The 18,705-nt window shown below is 36.1% G+C and overlaps 1 protein-coding gene across 1 annotated transcript in view; it reads left to right on the forward strand.

Moving 5' to 3' along the window:
• MEI4 (meiotic double-stranded break formation protein 4) overlaps positions 1–17,439 on the forward strand; it is a 160,966-nt gene extending 143,527 nt beyond the window's left edge. The window contains exon 4 of the mRNA XM_004610208.3: positions 17,191–17,439. Coding sequence (XP_004610265.3) covers positions 17,191–17,439 — 249 coding nt within the window. The remainder of the gene's footprint in view (positions 1–17,190) is intronic.
• The last annotated feature ends 1,266 nt before the right edge of the window (positions 17,440–18,705 follow it).

An 18,705-nucleotide genomic window follows, 5' to 3' on the forward strand; every position in this document is an offset into this window, starting at 1 on the left:
GGGGGATAAATTCCAACAAAAATAGTGAGTCTGTGTTGAAACTCCAACAACAATAGTGAGTTTTGTGTTGAAATATGGAATGTAATCAAGGTAAAGAGAAGAGTGAAATTTATCAGTTACCCAGGCAGGGATAGGGGTGGGGGTGGGAGGCATACTGGGGTTTTTGGTGGTGGAATATGGGCACTGGTGAATGGACGGGTGTTTGAACATTGTATAACTGAGACATAAGCCTGAGAACTTTGTAACTTTTCACATGGTGATTCAATAAAATTAAAAAAAATAATAATTTAGCAGCCTCTCTTTACTAATCCTTTCCAATGGTGCTGCATTAGAGGCTTTTCAGGGTCAGTGGAATGAGACCCATCATTGTTACTATATTTGCTGTATGCATGCAGCACGGGGAGCTTCCTGGGCTCTCCCCTGTGAAGGCAGTAAACTCTCAATAGCTTGCCAGGTTCTCCAACGAGGCTCTCAGATGTTGGTATTATGAAGTTGGTATTATGTGAAATTGTTTATATCATGAAAACAACATGAAGAGGAGAGTGTAATACACCGACACATGTATGTACAGTTAATTTATGAAAAAGAAACCTAGTGCATATAGTAGAACAAGGAAAGTGACCTTAATATTATTGTGAAATATGGAAAGCTACATAAAAACAAATGAAACTAGATCACTATCTAATATCATGCAAAAATTTAATTAAGAATGGATTAATGACTTAAATATAAGAGCTAGAACCATAAAATTTTATAGTAGAAAGAATATTCCAAATACAACTTGATGCCAGCCTGAGAGATGTATTTGGGAATTCTAGTAGCAAGAGTAACAAAAGTAAAAGTAAACTAAAAATGTTCTGCATAATAGAAGGAACTACAATCAAAAGACATCCGACTTGTGGAAGAAGATATTTGTACATCGTGCATCTCATAGCAGTTACTATCTAAAATATAGGAAAATACAATCCTAACCAAAAATGGGGAGAAGAGATGAACAGAAACTTCTTCAAAAAAGAAATACAGATGGCCGAAAGACACATGGACAAAATGCTCTACATCACTATCAGGGAGATGGAAATCAAACAACTATGAGCTATCATCGCACACCACATAGATTAGCACACATCAAAAAGAACAACCAGTGCTGGCATGGATACAGAGAGAAAGGGACTTATTCACTGCTGGTGGAGATACTGATTTGTCCAACCTTTCTGGAAGACAATATGGACATTCCTCAGAAAACTAGAAATTGCAACTCCCATAGGACTCAGCAATACTACTCCTGGGAATATACACTAGGGACCAAAAAAAAAAAATGCAGAAAAGCCATCTGCACCCCTATGTGCATTGCAGCACTATTCACAATAGCCAGTATCAGAAAACAACCCCAGTACCCAAAAACAGATGAGTGGATAAAGAAACTATGATACATCTACACTATGGAACACTGCACAGCTGTTATGAAAAATGAAGTCAGGAATTTTGCTGATACATGGATGCACACAGTATTATGCTGAGTGAAATCAAATAGAAGGACAAAGAAAATGATTGCACTTATTTGTGGAATATAAAAAATAATATGTTGAAATATGTAAATAATAACCAAAGACAGTAGAAACAAGGGCCAGGAGGACTGATCCATGTAGGAAGTTTGCTACAAAGCGGGAGGAGGATTGCAGTTAGGACACAGAAATATTACCTCTATAACAGTGTTAGTTGAAATGATCACTGTGGACAAAAACTGAGTGTGTAAAGGACGTAAAGTGATATGCATGTTATCCTTTCAGTGACAGAATTGTAAACCACGATGTATTAAAAAAAAAAAAACGAGAGAGGAGAGAGAGGTGGGGAGAGAGAAGTGAGGGGGGAGAGAAGGAAAGTGCCTGCTATAGAGCATGCTCGGGGGATAGTGGTATTAAACACTATCCTGGATTAATAAAAGAAGAGATAATGAGCTATTGGTAAAGAGATTAAGGGTGAGGGCTGCAGGTACAGAAGTCCTGGAACTGCCTAGTACTTGCTATAAATATTTGGTGAATATGTGAATGGTTGATGTGGAGAGCTCAGTACTTGGAAGTACCTACTGATTTGATAAATACGGGATGAACTGAATACCTACCAACCTTCCACCACTCCTGTAAGCTCCCTGTTCTCAGGACAGGCAGGTCCCAGAATTAAGTGTACTTTATGGGGGAATCAGGGGGTTCTAAGGGCTAAACTAATATTCCTCTAGAGACAAATACTGTCTCTGACAGATACTGAGGAAGAGCCACAGTATCTACCTAAATTGTAGAAAGAATGGATGAGATAAGGAGAGATGGAAAGAATATGGGTAAACTACTTCCCTTCAAATGCAAACACTTTAATGATGTGTGTTAAACCCTCATTTTGTCCTGCCTGGGAAAAGGAACCAAAGAGCTATCAGTTAGGTTCAGATTGAGTTTAGCAATATGGTTGAATGTCACTTTACTTCCTAAAGTAATATGTCCAGATTGTAACATTGATGTATTTAGCTTTAATTTGACTTTTTTTAAATTCTGGAAAGGCTTTTATAGTCACTTAATAGAGAGGTACAAGGGCTGTGTTAGGAGAACCCAGATAATGACATGCCATTCAAGCTGTTTACAAACAAGAGTGCTACAGAGCAGGCAGAACTGTAATTATACTCAGTGAAACTGTGATGTGTTGGTTTCATCAGGTAGTTGCGTTATTAAGAGTTCTTTTTATAGAGCAAAAAAGCATATTTTTAAAAGAAGCATGTGTCTTGAATTTGTAACGAATACCGGCAATAAATAATTGACATGTTCCTTTTGAATAACTACTGCAATATTAATTTTTAGGTAAGGTTTCAAATTCTAAGTTTATTATAAAGGATATTTCAGCAGTTAATTTTAAAGTTTTTGGCAAGTGCCTGTCAATTATTGAAGAGGACTTTTATAACAATTATGATAGATTTCCTATATTTTTATGTCAGTTATTCATATAATGTCCATCTACTTTGTTGGCAATAACTACCCTTGTTGGGGGTATTAATGTGGATATTTTTTAAATGACATACCATTTCATATTTCATTTTTGCATGAGGAATGTGTTATTAATAGTTACGAATTTAGGGGGAGAGAAAGTAATTGGAAAAACATTCCACCTTTCCCAAGGACAATGTTGAACATAAAATTATGAGTATAAAGAAAAACTTTTTTTGCTTATCCTGAAAGAATCTGCGAAGAACTTTGCAAGGTGTTCTTGACCTTAGGAATACTAGTTATAAAAAAGACACCACCCACCCTCTGCACATTTCAGAAACTGGCTGGCTGCAGAGAAATGTAAATGACCCTTTGAAATATGGTGGAAATGCCTGAAAGCTTGATAATGGATTTCTCTTCAACAAAATGACTCTAGGAAAATAGAAATTTTTCTTTATGACTTATTCACCTTGCTGAATTGGTCCTTTAGCTCTACATCTATACCAGTTTGTATGTATAGAAAATCAAGTAGATCTCAGATAAAGTTTTTAACTAAAAACACAGTCTATAGTAATGGTTTGTTTCTTAGAATAATACATTTAGTAAGAACAGAGAAACATGATCCCATCTATATTTTCCACTTGAATATAGCTATATCTTTTTCAGTGACTTCATTACTGTTTTAAAGCCCATATTAGTTGCTTAATATCACTTATTAATACCAGCATTGTATTTTACAAATCAGTAATTCTCCATGAAAAACTAAAAAGCATTTGAAATGTAAAACACTGTTCTAATGTAACTAATTTGCTGGAATCTTCAAACACTGAATGAATGATCAGTCTACAATTAAATAGGTATAATATACACTGTTCTCTACTTTCTCCACCCACAGAATTCTCTTCTGAAAGAAACGAATGGTTCCAGTGTTTGGGGGAGGTGGGGGATTTAGCCTAAATATACCGTTTAAAATTTTGCTTTAATAAAATCCTCTCTCGTGGACATTAACATTTTTCTAATGACTTCTGATTCAGGTCATTTGAGTGACTATAGAGATCCAACATACATAGCAAGCAAGTTGGGCTTCTCCACATGAACATCAATTTGCAGCGGTTTTTGCACTTTTAATGAAGAAAGCAAGGAAGCAAAATTTACTAATATTGTGTAGTAAATTTTCTTTTGTCTTCTTGGTTTGGGGTTTTGGTTTTTGGGCTACACCCAGTGATGCTAAGGAAGTACTTCTGGCTCTGCACTCCAGGGGGGTTGGAATCACTCCACGTGGGGTTTGCGAGACCACATGGGATGCCAGAATTTGAACCAGGTCGCCTACAGGCAAGGCAATTGCCTTACCCACTAGAGTAAATTTTTATCTGCTATTTACATCAACTTTTAGTTATAAATATGTTTTGGATTGTCTGTGCTATATACTGCTCTACATAAAAGGTTCTAAGCTGGGCAAGGATGTGAAGAGTTTTGAACAATAAAAGTAACCTCTAATAAGCAGTATTTTGTGAATTCATTAAAGCTTGAAAAATGAGGAGAAAATCTTGTGATTATTCTGTATTCTCTTACACTATGGATATCTACCTTTTTTAAAGTTGTGTTAGTTTTTGTATGACATTTAAGTAATGTCAGTTGTTGGAAGGATTCCCATTTTTTGATACTGTGGGAAAACTTGGGTGTAGATTATTCTTTGAAGGTTTGGTAGAACTCATTAGTGAACTCACTATATCTGGAGCTGGGTTTTTGATGTTGGGGATATTTTTAAATTGATATTTCAACTTTCTTACTCATAATTTATCTGTTCAGGTTTTTCTCTTCTGATTCAGTCTCGGGACATTGTATGAGTCTAAGAATTTGTCCCTTTCTGGGGCTGGAGCAATAGTACGGAGGGTAGGACATTTGCCTTGCAAGCAGCCGACCTGGGTTCAATCAACGGCATCCATATGGCCCCCGAGCACCTCCAGGAGTAATTCCTAGGTGCACAGCCAGGAGTAACCCCTGATCATTGCTGGTTGTGACCCACCCCCCCACAATTTCCGAATATTGGTTTTCCCTTATTTTTATTCTTCTACCTTTATGACAGTGGTATGAAAAATATACTTGATATGATTTCTATTTTCATAACTTTATAAACACTCAAATAGTGTCCCAGAGAATGTTCCATTGTGCCCTTGAGAGGAGTGTGTATTTGGCTTGTGGGTGGAGGGTCCTGTACATGTCTCTGAGTCTCTTTTCTTCCAATTCCTCATCTGAGATTCTTGAATCTATCTTGATATTTTGTCTGATTAATGTGTGTGATGAAGAAAGTCTAGTATGGAAGCCCACCACTACACCACTACACCTGTGTTACCTCCAGTGTATCTACTCTGGTATTCTGCATGTGAAGGTTCCCACACCTCTCTTACGCCTCAGGTCCCTTATGCATTACAAGTGACCTTCTATTAAGTCATTCAGTGATCTGGCCTCAGAAGAGCCACAATGGGTTTGGAGAAATTTCTTTTGTACCTCAGTGTTACCATCAGAATGAAATCCTGATGGATTTGAAGGATGTAAGTGAAGACTCATTGATCTTCCCTGTGGACCCACGGTCAGCCTACCAAGCTTGCTTTCACAGAGCCCTTTTCCTGTCTACATGTACACATTTCAAGGTTCTTGGTGTTTGGAAGCTAGACATTCAGATAAGTGGGGCTTCCCCTCCCATGCAAAGTTAATTTTTGTGGAAGAGTGGGGCCTCCAAGTTGGGCTTAAGGATTCCAAGGCCACTCCCAGCATTCAACCAGGTAAGATGATATAGATACTCAGCTGTGCATTTCATATGTACGGAACATGAACAATATAAAGAAAACCTTTGCATGAAATTTTCTTTCTTGCGGATGCCACCTTCTTAAGTATTCAGAGGTGGTGGTGTTGTTTTATGAATATATCATCATTCTCATTGACATTGTTTCATTAGGTTCAGCTATTACATTTAAGTAAATTTTTCATGATAGCAGATTATAGTTTTTAAAAAAAAGGTAAACTGAAATCACACTTTTAAAATATCAAAGAAAGACAATTTTAAAAGGTGGCCAGTGTTTTTTTAAGCATTTCTTTAAAATTAACCAATGTTAGGGACTGGAGAGTTAGCGCAGAGGTCTGAAGCCTTGCATGGACAAGATCCTGAGTTCAGTCACCAACACTGTATCAATCCCGTGGCTCTGATTATCGTTTTATAATTGTATTTGAAAAAAATGGGAAGCACATTTATAACTGGTGTATTAATAATCCGTACTAATTTATCCTCCAACTTGTTTGACTTTCAGTGCACTTAAATGAGCATGTGGATTTCCCATGTTTAATTTTCTTTGTAAGTCATTGCTAGTTTAATTTTCCAAAACAGTAGCATTTAGAATTCCTCGCTGAAATTTTCTGAGTGCATTCCTGTATTGTTTAAAGCTGCACTGCCACCACAATACTACTCTCACTTACTGTGTTGTGATTATTTACATATGTAACGCATTTACATAAATGACTCTCCTTGGAACTTTTAAGGCCAAACCTCTTGTCATTGTGTAGTTTCCATCTCAGCATGATGCTTGGCAGCAGCTACTGAGGATGTGTTATTTGAAGGGGAAAACTAATGAAGTCTAAGTTCTCCTCCAGTTCCATATTACTTTTCTTTTAAAATGTTTTTTAATTTTGTTATCAGTCGTGACTTCACCCAGGCAGTAACATAAAGGAGCTTTCTTTATGGCCAGCTAGCATTTTTATGATAGATGAATTTCCATAGCAGTTTATCAGACTGAAGATAATGAAAACAGTAAAACCAGCAAGTCTATCTCAGTTTGTAGTGCACTTCCATTTCCTAAACTTCCTATATTACATATGGATCTTGTACTCTTTTGGGGGGTGGGGGAACCACCTAGAGATGCTTAGGGCATGATGAGGGATGACAGGGATGCAAGAGCAATAGAACAGTGAATGGAGTGCTTGCCAGACATATGAATCTGTTCTAAAATGTCTGTAGAGGGGCTGGACTATGTAAAACATTTGCCTTGCACTGAGCTGACCCAGGTTTGATACCCAGCAGGAGAAAGCCTTGAGCACTGTTGAGGGTGGCCCTAAAAACGAAACAAATAAATTGAAATAAAAATAGGTGTAGAGTATCTTCAGGTAAGTAACTTCAGTATATATAAATATTTCAGATTAGATACAGACATATGCATACTAGATCGGGAGAAATAAAGCATTTACTTATTCTTAAAGGATATCACAAGGGTATACCATTATTGCTCTTTAAATGGTACTACTTTTATTACTTTCCCTGATCTTAACAATGCTGGAGCCATAGCACAGCAATTGGGCGTTCGCCTTTCACACAGCCGACCCGAGTTCAATTCCTCCACCCCTCTCGGAGAGCCCGGCAAGCTACTGAGAGTATGGAGACCTCAGGGCAGAGCCTGGGAAGCTACCAGTGACATATTAGATATGTCAAAAACAGTAATAATAAGTCTCTCAATGAGAGACATTACTGGTGCCCGCTCGAACAAATCGATGAGCAACGGGATGACAGTGACAGTGACAATCTTAAAAATAATGTATCTAGATTCACAAAACTAAGCACCTAGAAAGAATAAATTTTACTGTATTTCAATTATATCTCCCCAAAACCTAATTTTATAAATAGGAACGTGTGGTGATTAGTTAAAAGGGGGGGAGAGAAATGTATTGCTTAATTTGATAAGGGCCCCAGATCTACTTGAAAAAGAAAATGTTTATAAGAAAGGGGTTTTGTTCTGTTTCTCAGATTCCTATGTTGTGCAGTTTCACTTAGCCTTTGACATCAAGTTCCAGTAAACTGATTTATTCAATTAGTGATGAAATACATGAATTGAGCTGGAAGTAGGGACAAATGCATTGATTAATTTCTGTGAATCCAACATTTTTCTGTTGACTTTGGGTAGGTAATTAGTGGATTATATGAGGCCAATTGATTTTGGCTTTCAATTTTGAAACAAAATTGTTATAAACTATCTGGTCACTTATGATCTCATCTCGTCACTAATCATGAGCTTTGAATCCAGTATAGTATAAAAATATGTACACTTCTTGCTTGACATTGGTGAGCATATCAAAGCTTCAGCTATATGTCCCTCAGGAGATTATTTGATGCTCTGGCCCCCTTGCCTGACTAGGCAATCTCTGAAACAGTTCCAGTAAGTCTGGTTCTTGCATTCTGCCTGGCTTGTCAGAATTTGATGCTTCCATGGGCAGCATCTTTGGCACTCTTAAAGAAGAGCGTATCTGGTAGATTTCAAGCCTGCTGGCTATTTAGATATTTATTTTCCTTTAGCAAAGAAAGAATCATACAGAAGAGATCTAACTATCCAAACCAGCGTCAACAACACTGAAATCATGAGACCCAAACTTAAATAATCAAACTAAAAAGGTTCCTGTCAAGATGGCAGACTGGGGCTGGAGTTGAGGGGGTAGGAGGGAGCAGGAGAGGGAACCTGGCAACACTGCTGGAAGGAATTGACTGGTGGTGGAATCAGTGGTGGAACGATGCATGTCAAAAACCCAACCATGAATAACTAACTCATGGGGTTTTAATGAAATAAAAAAAATCATACAAAATATAGAGGCTGGAACGATAGCACAGTGGTAGGGCATTTGCCTTGCACACAGCCTACCAGGGTTCGATTCCTCCACCCCTCTCTGAGAGCCCAGCAAGCTACTGAGAATATCTCACCCCCACGGCAGAGCCTGGCAAGCTACCCATGGTGTATTTGATATGCCAAAAACAGTAACAACAAGTCTCAACATGGAGACATTACTGGTGCCCACTCGAGCTAATTGATGAGCAACAGGATGGCAGTGACAGTGACAAAATATAATTACTGATACACATACATATGCCAGCTTTTACTGATACACATACATATGCCAGCTTATTCTTATTAAACAGTCTTAATAACTTTTAGGAATGACAACTTAGTAGGTCTTCTCTCAAAAAGAATACATTAGTGTTTCCTTATTTGTGTCTTTCTCTGAGGAGGTGTCACATATTTAAGTGACCATAGACTTAAGGGAACTGAATACACAAGCTAATGTTTAGTTAAGACAATTGATTTGGCTCTTGGCTAAACATTACTAATTAGTCTGCTCTGGCACAGTGGCCTTAGAGAAGGCAACTTCTTGCAGATTCTGCTGACAAAGCCTTTACAGGGATTGGCTATGACTCTGTCTATCCCTCATTCAAACTCTCTTCCAGAGACAGAGGCTCCTGTGGCAGAGGGTGATAGTGGTCAAACAGTTGTTTTATGTATCACTGTCTGTATCACTGTCATTCCGTTGTTCATCAGTTTGCTCAAGCGGGCACCAGTAATGTCTCCATTTGTCCTATTGCGTGCTAGTGTATCCCAATAATGTATTGGGGGCTCTTTCATGATCAGGGGAATGAGGACCGTCATTGTTACTGTTTTAGGCGTATAGAGTACGCCACAGGTAGCTTGCCAGGCTCTGCCATGCAGGCGGGATACTCTTGGTAGCTTGTTGGGCTCTCCCAGAGGGATGGAAGATTTTGGGGGCAGCCTCTAATCACCTTCACAGATGTCCCCAGTCTACCAAATGTAAGCTTTTGGTCGACTAGCATGTTGTAACGATCTGCACACTGACAGACACGCAGGCAGGTGCGTGTTTGTCAGTGTGTTTTATGTATGCTGACAATAATTTTAAGTTCTCTCTCTAAAAGAATCCTGCACTACCATCTAGAAAGAACCATATGTGTGATCATATGGCTAAACTCTGTTTCTGCCTTTTCACGTCTTCTCACCTCATAGTATTTAATCTCTTTAGAGTTCTTTTATAGCTCCTCTAGCCGGCACAGTGCATGGTCCTTGATTTACTTTTTGTCTCCTGCAATGCATCGAGCTCTTCTATGGGTAGCTATCCTCTGTTCCCAGCAATTAACCGTAGTGTAAGACATGTAAGGGTTTCCAGTAAATGTTTGAAATAGGACTCAAGGGAGAGATGGCATGGTAGGCAAAAACATAAAAAAAAAGTATGAGCCCCTGTCTGAATTGGTCCTTAGAGAATTTAGCTTTTATTTCAGTGAGAGCTATTCTCTTCACTTAATAGGATCATACTAATAATCACATTATCTGCTGTGTATTGCCTTGTCAAGAACTACCAGTATAATGAATTATCCACGTGTTTCTCAAATGTTCTTGAAAGCAAGTTCTAGCAGTAGATTAATATTATGGTACATATAATGGGGGAAAATGTCCTGTAATTGGGGGCATGGGACCATAATTAAGAGTTTGGATTCTGAGAAGGTTGTGGAGAAGCAGTAAAGGTTTTTAAAATCCACTTGTTATAGTTGTCAGAACACAGAAAAGTGATACCTCCTTGGAGGTATCACACACACAATGTGAAAAAAAATCAGAATCCAAATCGTTAAGGAGTCTATTTTATCATATCCACAGTCTGCTTAATCTGATGACCAAGAGAGATAATTGGAATCAAACTACTGGATAATTCCCCAGAGAACTCTGCAAATATAAAGTTTAAAGTACATTTGAAATATAACCTATGATATTATTGGGTCAGTAACCAAAAGGCATACTGCTTAGGAATCAAAAACTTATTTTTACCACAACTTGTCTCTAGAATAGTCTGGAGCAAACATGCATCATATCATACTTGAGGTAATGAGAATATGTATTGCTTAGGGAAAGAAAATGATAATCAAATGGCTGTTTATACAGCATGCCTTGTTATGGGATAGAGATTAGGCTGAATAGAGCTTTATGCAGTCCTTCTTACATCCTGTAAGAAACTTCTATTTGTAGCCAAACACTTAAATTGTTTTCAAGGCCCTTTTAACATCAGAATGGACTTCAAAAACTCATCTTGAATTTAGGTTCCTCACTATCATCCTGCTTTGCAAACTGGAATTTCCCACCAGATCACTGCAGTCAAGGAACTATCAAGGAATTTTCCTTTTTTCTTTTTTCCCCAGTGGTGGTGGTAGTGGTAGGAATGTGGGCTGACACCCAGAAGTGCTCAAAGATCACTCCTGGTGGTGTTCAGGGTACTGAAAATAGTACCAGGGATCAAATCCAGGTTGTACACATGCAAATAAGTGCCATACTGGCTTCAGGAGCTTCTTGATAAACAAGAAAAGATTGAGATGCACCCATAGATTTTAATGCATCTCTAAACAATAAGTTTGAAATATTTCCCACAATTAAACATGGTAAGTAACTGAATGATATCAGTTGCATTTGTATATATATATATATATATGCATATATATATGCAAAACAAAGCTATTTTAGGTATAATCATAACATAATGTTGATAATTCTTTGACAATATATGTTTCTATACCATTTTAAATGTATAACTAATTTTATCAACCACACAATGGAAGTACTGTTATTATCTCTGAGTTTTAAATGAGAAGAATGAGGTTGAATTACTGGCTCAGGTCTCAAGTTAGTGGATGGTTTTGGAATTTATTAAGTAATGGATTTATGTTGACAGTATTTGCTGGGAGTCAAACAAATAGAACTATGCTAGTGTCAAAATTCCTCTTCCATTGCAGGCCATTTTCTTTTCAGTGTATTTGTAGTTATTACATTATATGAATTTGGCCTCAACGACATATTTGAGAACGTAGATGAGTTAGTTAAAAAAAAACCATTGTTTTAGACAAAACTTATGATTTTTTAAAGATTTCTGTTAATATGTATATGTAATTTTCATCAATATCTTTTTATTTGTAAAATGTGCATACTTGAACTAATTCCTATATGAAACACAGCAGTGGCGCAAGAATGCAAATGTTAATCACTTTAATTGTTTAGAACTCCTTGTGCAAGTTACTCCACAAATCAGATCTTAGTTCTTGAGAACCAGTCCCCAAGGTTCAACATTTTAGGCAGATAGCCATGTTACCATATGAATGGTACAAAATAAGTTAATATCTAATTAAATTATTCCTTTTTGTCGTGCACTGTGATCTAAAGAAGATCCATCAGTCTATATCCTTTACCTTTTGTAATCTTGCCTCATGATTCATCTCTATAAAGTTCTTCATAATTAATTTGACTCTTTTATCATCCTATTAATTTATTAATTTCTAGTTTCTCATTATGGGTCTGGCCCACAGGCTGCTGGGCCAGGAAATATATATATATATATGTATTTACATACATATATATATATATATATATATATATGGGCTGGAGTGATAGCACAGCAGCAGGTAGGGTGTTTGCCTTGCTTGCAGCCGACCCAGGTTTGATTCCTCTGTCTCTGAGTCTGGCAAGCTACCTAGAGTATCTCACCCGCACTGCAGACTGCAGAGCCTGGCAAGCTACCAGTGATATATTTGATATGCCAAAAACAATAACAACAAGTCTCACAATGGAGACATTACTGGTGTATATATATATATATATGGTGTATATATATATATACACACGCATATATATAGTATTTGTATATATGCTGTATTGATCTGTTTGAAATAAATTCCATTTGGTTTATTTTATATATACTGTATAACATCACTATATACACATGCATATGTATGTATATACGTATGTGTACATATGCATATAATTCTTCTACTCTGTGCTTAAAGCACGCTGCTAACCATTCCTCAAAGTTTTGCTCAACCCCACTAGCAAAGCTCCTGCTTATTCATCAGCTCTTCCAGTGTATTCCCATGTGCTCAAAGAACTCCAGACTGCTTAGTAGGAAATTAATTTCATGCTCCTCATGGCCTTGACCAAAATCTACTGCCTTCTTAGCCTTTTAGATTTTTTTAAAGCTAAATTATTAAAACTCAGCAGTAAGATTCCCACTTAATTATCATGACAACTGACCTTTTCCTTTAAAGTATTGTGTTGAATTCATTCTCTTAGAGACCACTAATTTTAGTTGTATCTTCCTTATTGCTTCTGTCTAATAAAGCCTGGCATGTAGAATACTGCACCAATGGTACATTATAGTCAGTGAACATTTAATTTAACATTTATATTACGTGCCTATACTCTTTGCCTTGATTTTCTACTCAGTAATGATCCAATTTTCTCCTTCACCTCTTGGTATTTGTAGCAATAATAATTAAAAAAAGTCATGTGTGTATTCCCCTTCCTGTAGTATCGTGTCTCTACCTGAAAGTGACAGTGTCCTTGGCTAGCACATATTGTCAGTTTATCAAACTGTTGGATGTAAACATTTAAGCAGTTTCATATTTTGCTTTTAAATATAAGCATCTAGTCTGCAAGTCATACCTCAGATATGTACTACCTTTTTCTCCATTTTTTACTGCTCAAGAATGTGACTTTATTTGTATCCTTTTAGAGAGTCTTTCCTTTCTATGTGAGAGCCAGAAGGCATCTCATTTTCAAATCTCAGAAACTACAGAGGTCTCTTCCTGCGTAAATGAAAGGGGGAGCATAGCATGGAGCATTGTACCTGTGTGGGTATATCGAGCTGCACAGCCCTCCAGAATGGGCTGGCTGACCCTACTTCTGAATCTCATAAGATAGCTGCTCTACTTCAAACAATCCAGGAAATACAAGTAGGAACAATGATGAAAAGAAAGGGGGAAAGAACGATGCATTTTGCAAAATATGACTGCTATTAAATTTTTGTTTTGTTTTGGTTTAGTTTTTGAAACTTACTCAGGTAATTTTTTTAATTTTCTATAAAATAACCAAAGTGATATATTTTTGGAGGCAGATTAGGATACAGAGCATAAGGTTGTTTTCCTTTTGATATAATTTCAGGTTTACTCAAAAGTTGCTAGAATTATACAAGGAATTTCCATATAACCTTTAGTAGATTCACCAGTTTTTTGTGCTCAGTCAGTTTAGCATCCCCACCCACCCTCCAATTAGCCATCTCTTCTTTCTCTCAGAATAACCCTCAATCCCCCTACTTTTATGTTTGCATGTAATTTCTCTAAATCAGTTGACAGTACATTTGAAGCTCAGATCTCTTTACCATAAAATATTACTATAAAATATTTGCATGTGTGTGCATACGTGTATTTATTTACTTTTTTCAATTTTTTTTAAACTTCTATCTCTCTTCAAAACAGAAGGAAGAAATAGATATGGGGAAGCAACCCTTGAATCAGTGCCAATTTCAAAGATAATATGCCATTATAAAAATATAATTTTAACCTTGATTGAATCCTAACTAAAATAGCAATTAGGAAACTCATGACTGCCCATGCCTTTAATTTCAGTTCTACAGTTTGTAAAAGGAGCTCAATAGCATGTAAAGAAATACTAACATTCCTCAAATTTTTAAAACATCTAATACTTTGTCTTACAAGTGCATCTTGGAAACGTAAATATAAGAAATGATTTAGTTTTGAAAGTATGTTACAAAAAATGTTTAGTGAGTTGGTTTTTTTTTTCAAATGAAGGTAGAATTTTCTCTTCTGAAAGTCAACTATTAAACAAGATGGAGTAACTTAGGTGTTAATTGGGTCCTGCAAAACTCTCTCTCAGAATTCCTTTAATCCTGAAAGAATGTAATAGAAAAAATTCAGCATGTTCACTAATTCAGAAAGTGCCCAAGCACTTTAAGCAGAACAGGAAGCTGCCAAAGTGATGAAATCTAGGCAATTCAGGAAGAACTTCCACTTCTGCCCCCAAACTGCCTTTTGGTCCCAGTGAGAGAAAGGACTGCTAAGACACACAGGCTGTGTGCGTAGTCCTCAAACTAAAGAGGGAATTAGTTCCAAATTAGTATTCTATGAGGTGTAAGTACCTAGAAGTATAAGAGTTTATCAAATACTTGTTGCTAGAAGCAACACTTAGGAGTAGAACTCAATGTGCCAAGGCAATACTACAGTGGATAGGATGCTCACCTTGCATGTGGCTGACCCTGACTTAGGTTCGATCTCCAGAACCATAATGATCTCCTGAGCCCTAAACAACCAGGAATGATCCCAGAGCATGGCCAAGTGTGCCTACCTTTCACATCAGAATAATTAGAACTAATAAAGATAGATCAGTTCTGGTAAAAGTCAGAGTAATGTTCAGAATCACAAAGAAGCAGGACCGTCAGTTACAAACTTCTAGTCCATCAGTAAGCAGACCTCGGCTTGTCAGATTGAGATTCTCAGAGCATGTACAAAGCGATGGACACATCCTTTCCTACTGCAACTCTTGCTTACACCACTCTGGTATTCTTCTTGAGAAAGGACTCCCTCTGTAATAAACACAGTTTGAAATTTTCAGTTATTCATGAGAACCATGTATAGCTAAAAATCAAAACTCAAAAAGAGTGATCATTTAGGGCACAAAATTACACTAAATTATAAATACAAGAATACGATTGTAAAAAGTATAACTAATGGTGAGTATTGCCAAGAGGTGAACCTGAAAATCATGTGCACCAGTACTGCCAAGATGGTCTTTATAAAGTATTGTACTACTGTTGTAGTTGAAGCTTCAAAGTGAATGAAGGAGCTTTCTTTGCCTTTTTGCTATAAGATCGATATTCATGTAGTACCTAAATCTATGGCTAGTAATATAGACAGGAAACACTATTTATGGCAGTTGTATAGTCTTCTGCAAAAGAATTACATGCTAATTTATGTGGGAATTTGGAAACTCTGTCAGTGGGCAGGTTATATTTATTTAAAGATTGCTGAGTTATCAAGTACATACTATGAATGTTTCTGCTTTTGGAATAAAGAAAATGTTTAAAATGTAACTTTAATACTGAAAAATAATCACTGATTTTCCACCAGATAATAACCTATGTCTGTAATAGAACCTCCTAAATTCCTACAAATCTTGTTAATTCGAAACAGTGCCTGTATACTAAGATCTATTGTCAGCAAGAAAGGCATTATTCTTGGAATTCTAGGAATTGAGGTAATAGGTACATATTTGTTGTCAGTATGTTTAGAGTCTAAGCAGATGATAAATATAATCAAGGAGAATAAAAGGTGAATAGTTCAAATCTATAAAGCTGGAGAGATGAAAATAATGTATCACATATATATATGTATATATATATATATTGCCATCTGTGATGACATTAAAGTTGGATACAGATACTGGTTATTGGAGATCAATGAGGAAGATCAGCATGAAGTTAATAGGTACAGTCATTCACCTAAGAATGTGTAGCACAATTTGGCAGGAGTGAGAAGTCTAAGGCAGTGAGGAAGCTTCATAAAATATCTTTTCACGAAAGAACCAAGTATCTGCTGGATAATTCATTTTGCATACCATGCGCAGTTTATCAGGTCACTTAGTTGAAAAGTACCTTTATACAAAGTATAAAAAATGTTCCTGCCTCTGTGTTTCCTGCAATTTTCATTTCAGTGAATACATTTGCTGGGTATTTCCAGCACATTTCTAAGTAAGCGAATTATAGTTTGTATTTTTATGTTATTTCTCTGTTCTTGTTATGATTTTCTTATACTCTTTCTGTGTCTTTGACTCACCTCTTTTTCAGTCATCTTGTTCAAACAATAATTCCCACGAGACAAACCTACATTTTTCTTTATGACCTTAGATCTGATTCTACACAGCCTGACCTGGCTTTTCACTGGCTTGTGCAGTCTCAGTTTGTGAACACATCTTTTCACTTAGATCATAATTCTTACTACCATGGGACCTAATTCTGATTCCAAATAGAGTCCTAAAAACCCTGTGCCCCTAACGAATGTTATTTTTTCATTAGCAAGAATTTCAGACACTGGAAGTGGTTGGATTCAATATAAAATGAATATAATGTGTAAGACTTTGTTTACCAAATATTTTCAGATTTATCTTGACTAATGAATTAGCATAGCAGTATACACAGAAATAATTGGGACCTTTTTATAAACTTTCCAAAGAAAACCATCCACTAATATTGTATATATTTTTTTCTTTATGGGTCACACCTGGCAATGCACAGGGGTTACTTCTGGCTCTGGACTCAGGAGTCACCCCTGGCAGTGCTCAGAGGATCATATGGGATGCTGGATCCACTGCATGCAAGGCAAACACCCTACCCACTGTGCTATCACTCCAGCCCCAATATTGTATAATTTTTGAGAAAGAATTGTTCTTTCCCAATATTACCTAAAGGAAGAGAATGACAGGTGTCAAATAAGTACCTACTTTTTTATGTGAAAAATAATTTATTGACTTTTTACTGAACTAAGTACAAGAAGCATTTTTAAAAAGACTATGTTGTTTATTTGTAGGTTCAAAGCAGTTATGATGTGACACGCTATGAAAATATTTTCTCCCTACTCTGGGTTCTGGAGCAGCTTCTTCAAAAGGAAGCTAAAGATGATAATACTTCACACAAAAAACAAGATGACCAGGAAATCAAGAAATTTCTTCAGAAGCACGATGAAACTATTTCCCAACTCTCTGATGCATTTCCTTTATTTACATTTTATTTATGGAGATTGGGCATTCTCCTAAACTCAAAAGAAACAGAAACTTGAAAATTATTCTTTTCCATATCATTTTCTAATTACATATTAACATTGGATATAGGAAGATACTGTATTTAAAGTATTTTCAAGAGTATTTTAAATGAGCATTTTTAATCTCTAAGTACAAGCTGTAATTCAGTTAACTAGTCTTAGATTTCATATAGAAGATGACGTATCATATTTCTATATTACAATAGGTATCCGTGAGAGTTCCTTCCTGTTTCACATGTAAGTGAATGGTAACGTCACTCAGTATAGTTAAATTTCGTTACTCTAAAATGGGTCCTTTTTCTCAGTCATAAAATATGCTTGTATCTTAGGTCTACATGTAATAGACATAAAAGATATCAGAACAGATTATAAATTTTTGCTTTACAATTGAAATATTAAAGATCAGTGGTTTTAACTGCATTATTTTGAACTATTTTTTAAACAGAATTTCAGAGGACTTATGTGAAAATAGAGAAGTTTTCAATGTTGGAAACCTAATGGCCAAAGTCTCATATAATCAATAGTTGTCAAGTCATTTTAAAAGTACTGGTTGCATTTGTTCTTTTTTAAAATGTTTGTTTTGATTCTGTTTATTATATATAACAGTCCTGCTATGGTAGAATATAGTTGTCATGTAAAATTAAGCCATTAAGAACATTTTTACAAATTGTAACATCTGTCTGAAAAAATTCTTTATGCTTATTAAAAGAACTGGTTGAATTTTCCATTCTCATAGCTTCATTGACTTTATTTCAATTAAAAAATATCACAACCAACTAACTTAATGAGCACTCATTATGTACTTTCCTATAGTTTAATTTAGAGAACTACAAATTCATTTTGTTAATTACTATGATATTGTTTCATACATTAATTACCATTTCTAAATGCCATTAGGATTTTAAAAAACCATTTTTTTCTACAGCATAGACAAAATTACATCATTATCTGCCACATTAATTTTTAGGGTGGTTTTTACAAAAAAAAAAGACTGAAAATCATGATGTAACAGATATTGTTATGAAACAAACCACCACAAAATCCTAATGACCTACAAGAAGGTTTTCTAAAATGTATTCAGATCACTTGGGGGATCATCTTTTCTGAACTGGTACAATACTTCATAAGTTAGTCTCATTGGGGACACACTACTGGATTTAAATTAGATACTGGTCTCTTGCAAATGTGCTACTCTAGGACTGGACTGAGGGGAAAGCAGCTTTCCTTGTCCCAAAGGCAACTAGCAGAAAGAAAAGGATTTAGTTGAGAAGTATCATACTTTTT

This window comes from Sorex araneus, chromosome 4 (assembly GCF_027595985.1).
Source record: "Sorex araneus isolate mSorAra2 chromosome 4, mSorAra2.pri, whole genome shotgun sequence".
In the NCBI taxonomy this organism is placed as follows: Eukaryota; Metazoa; Chordata; class Mammalia; order Eulipotyphla; family Soricidae; genus Sorex; species Sorex araneus.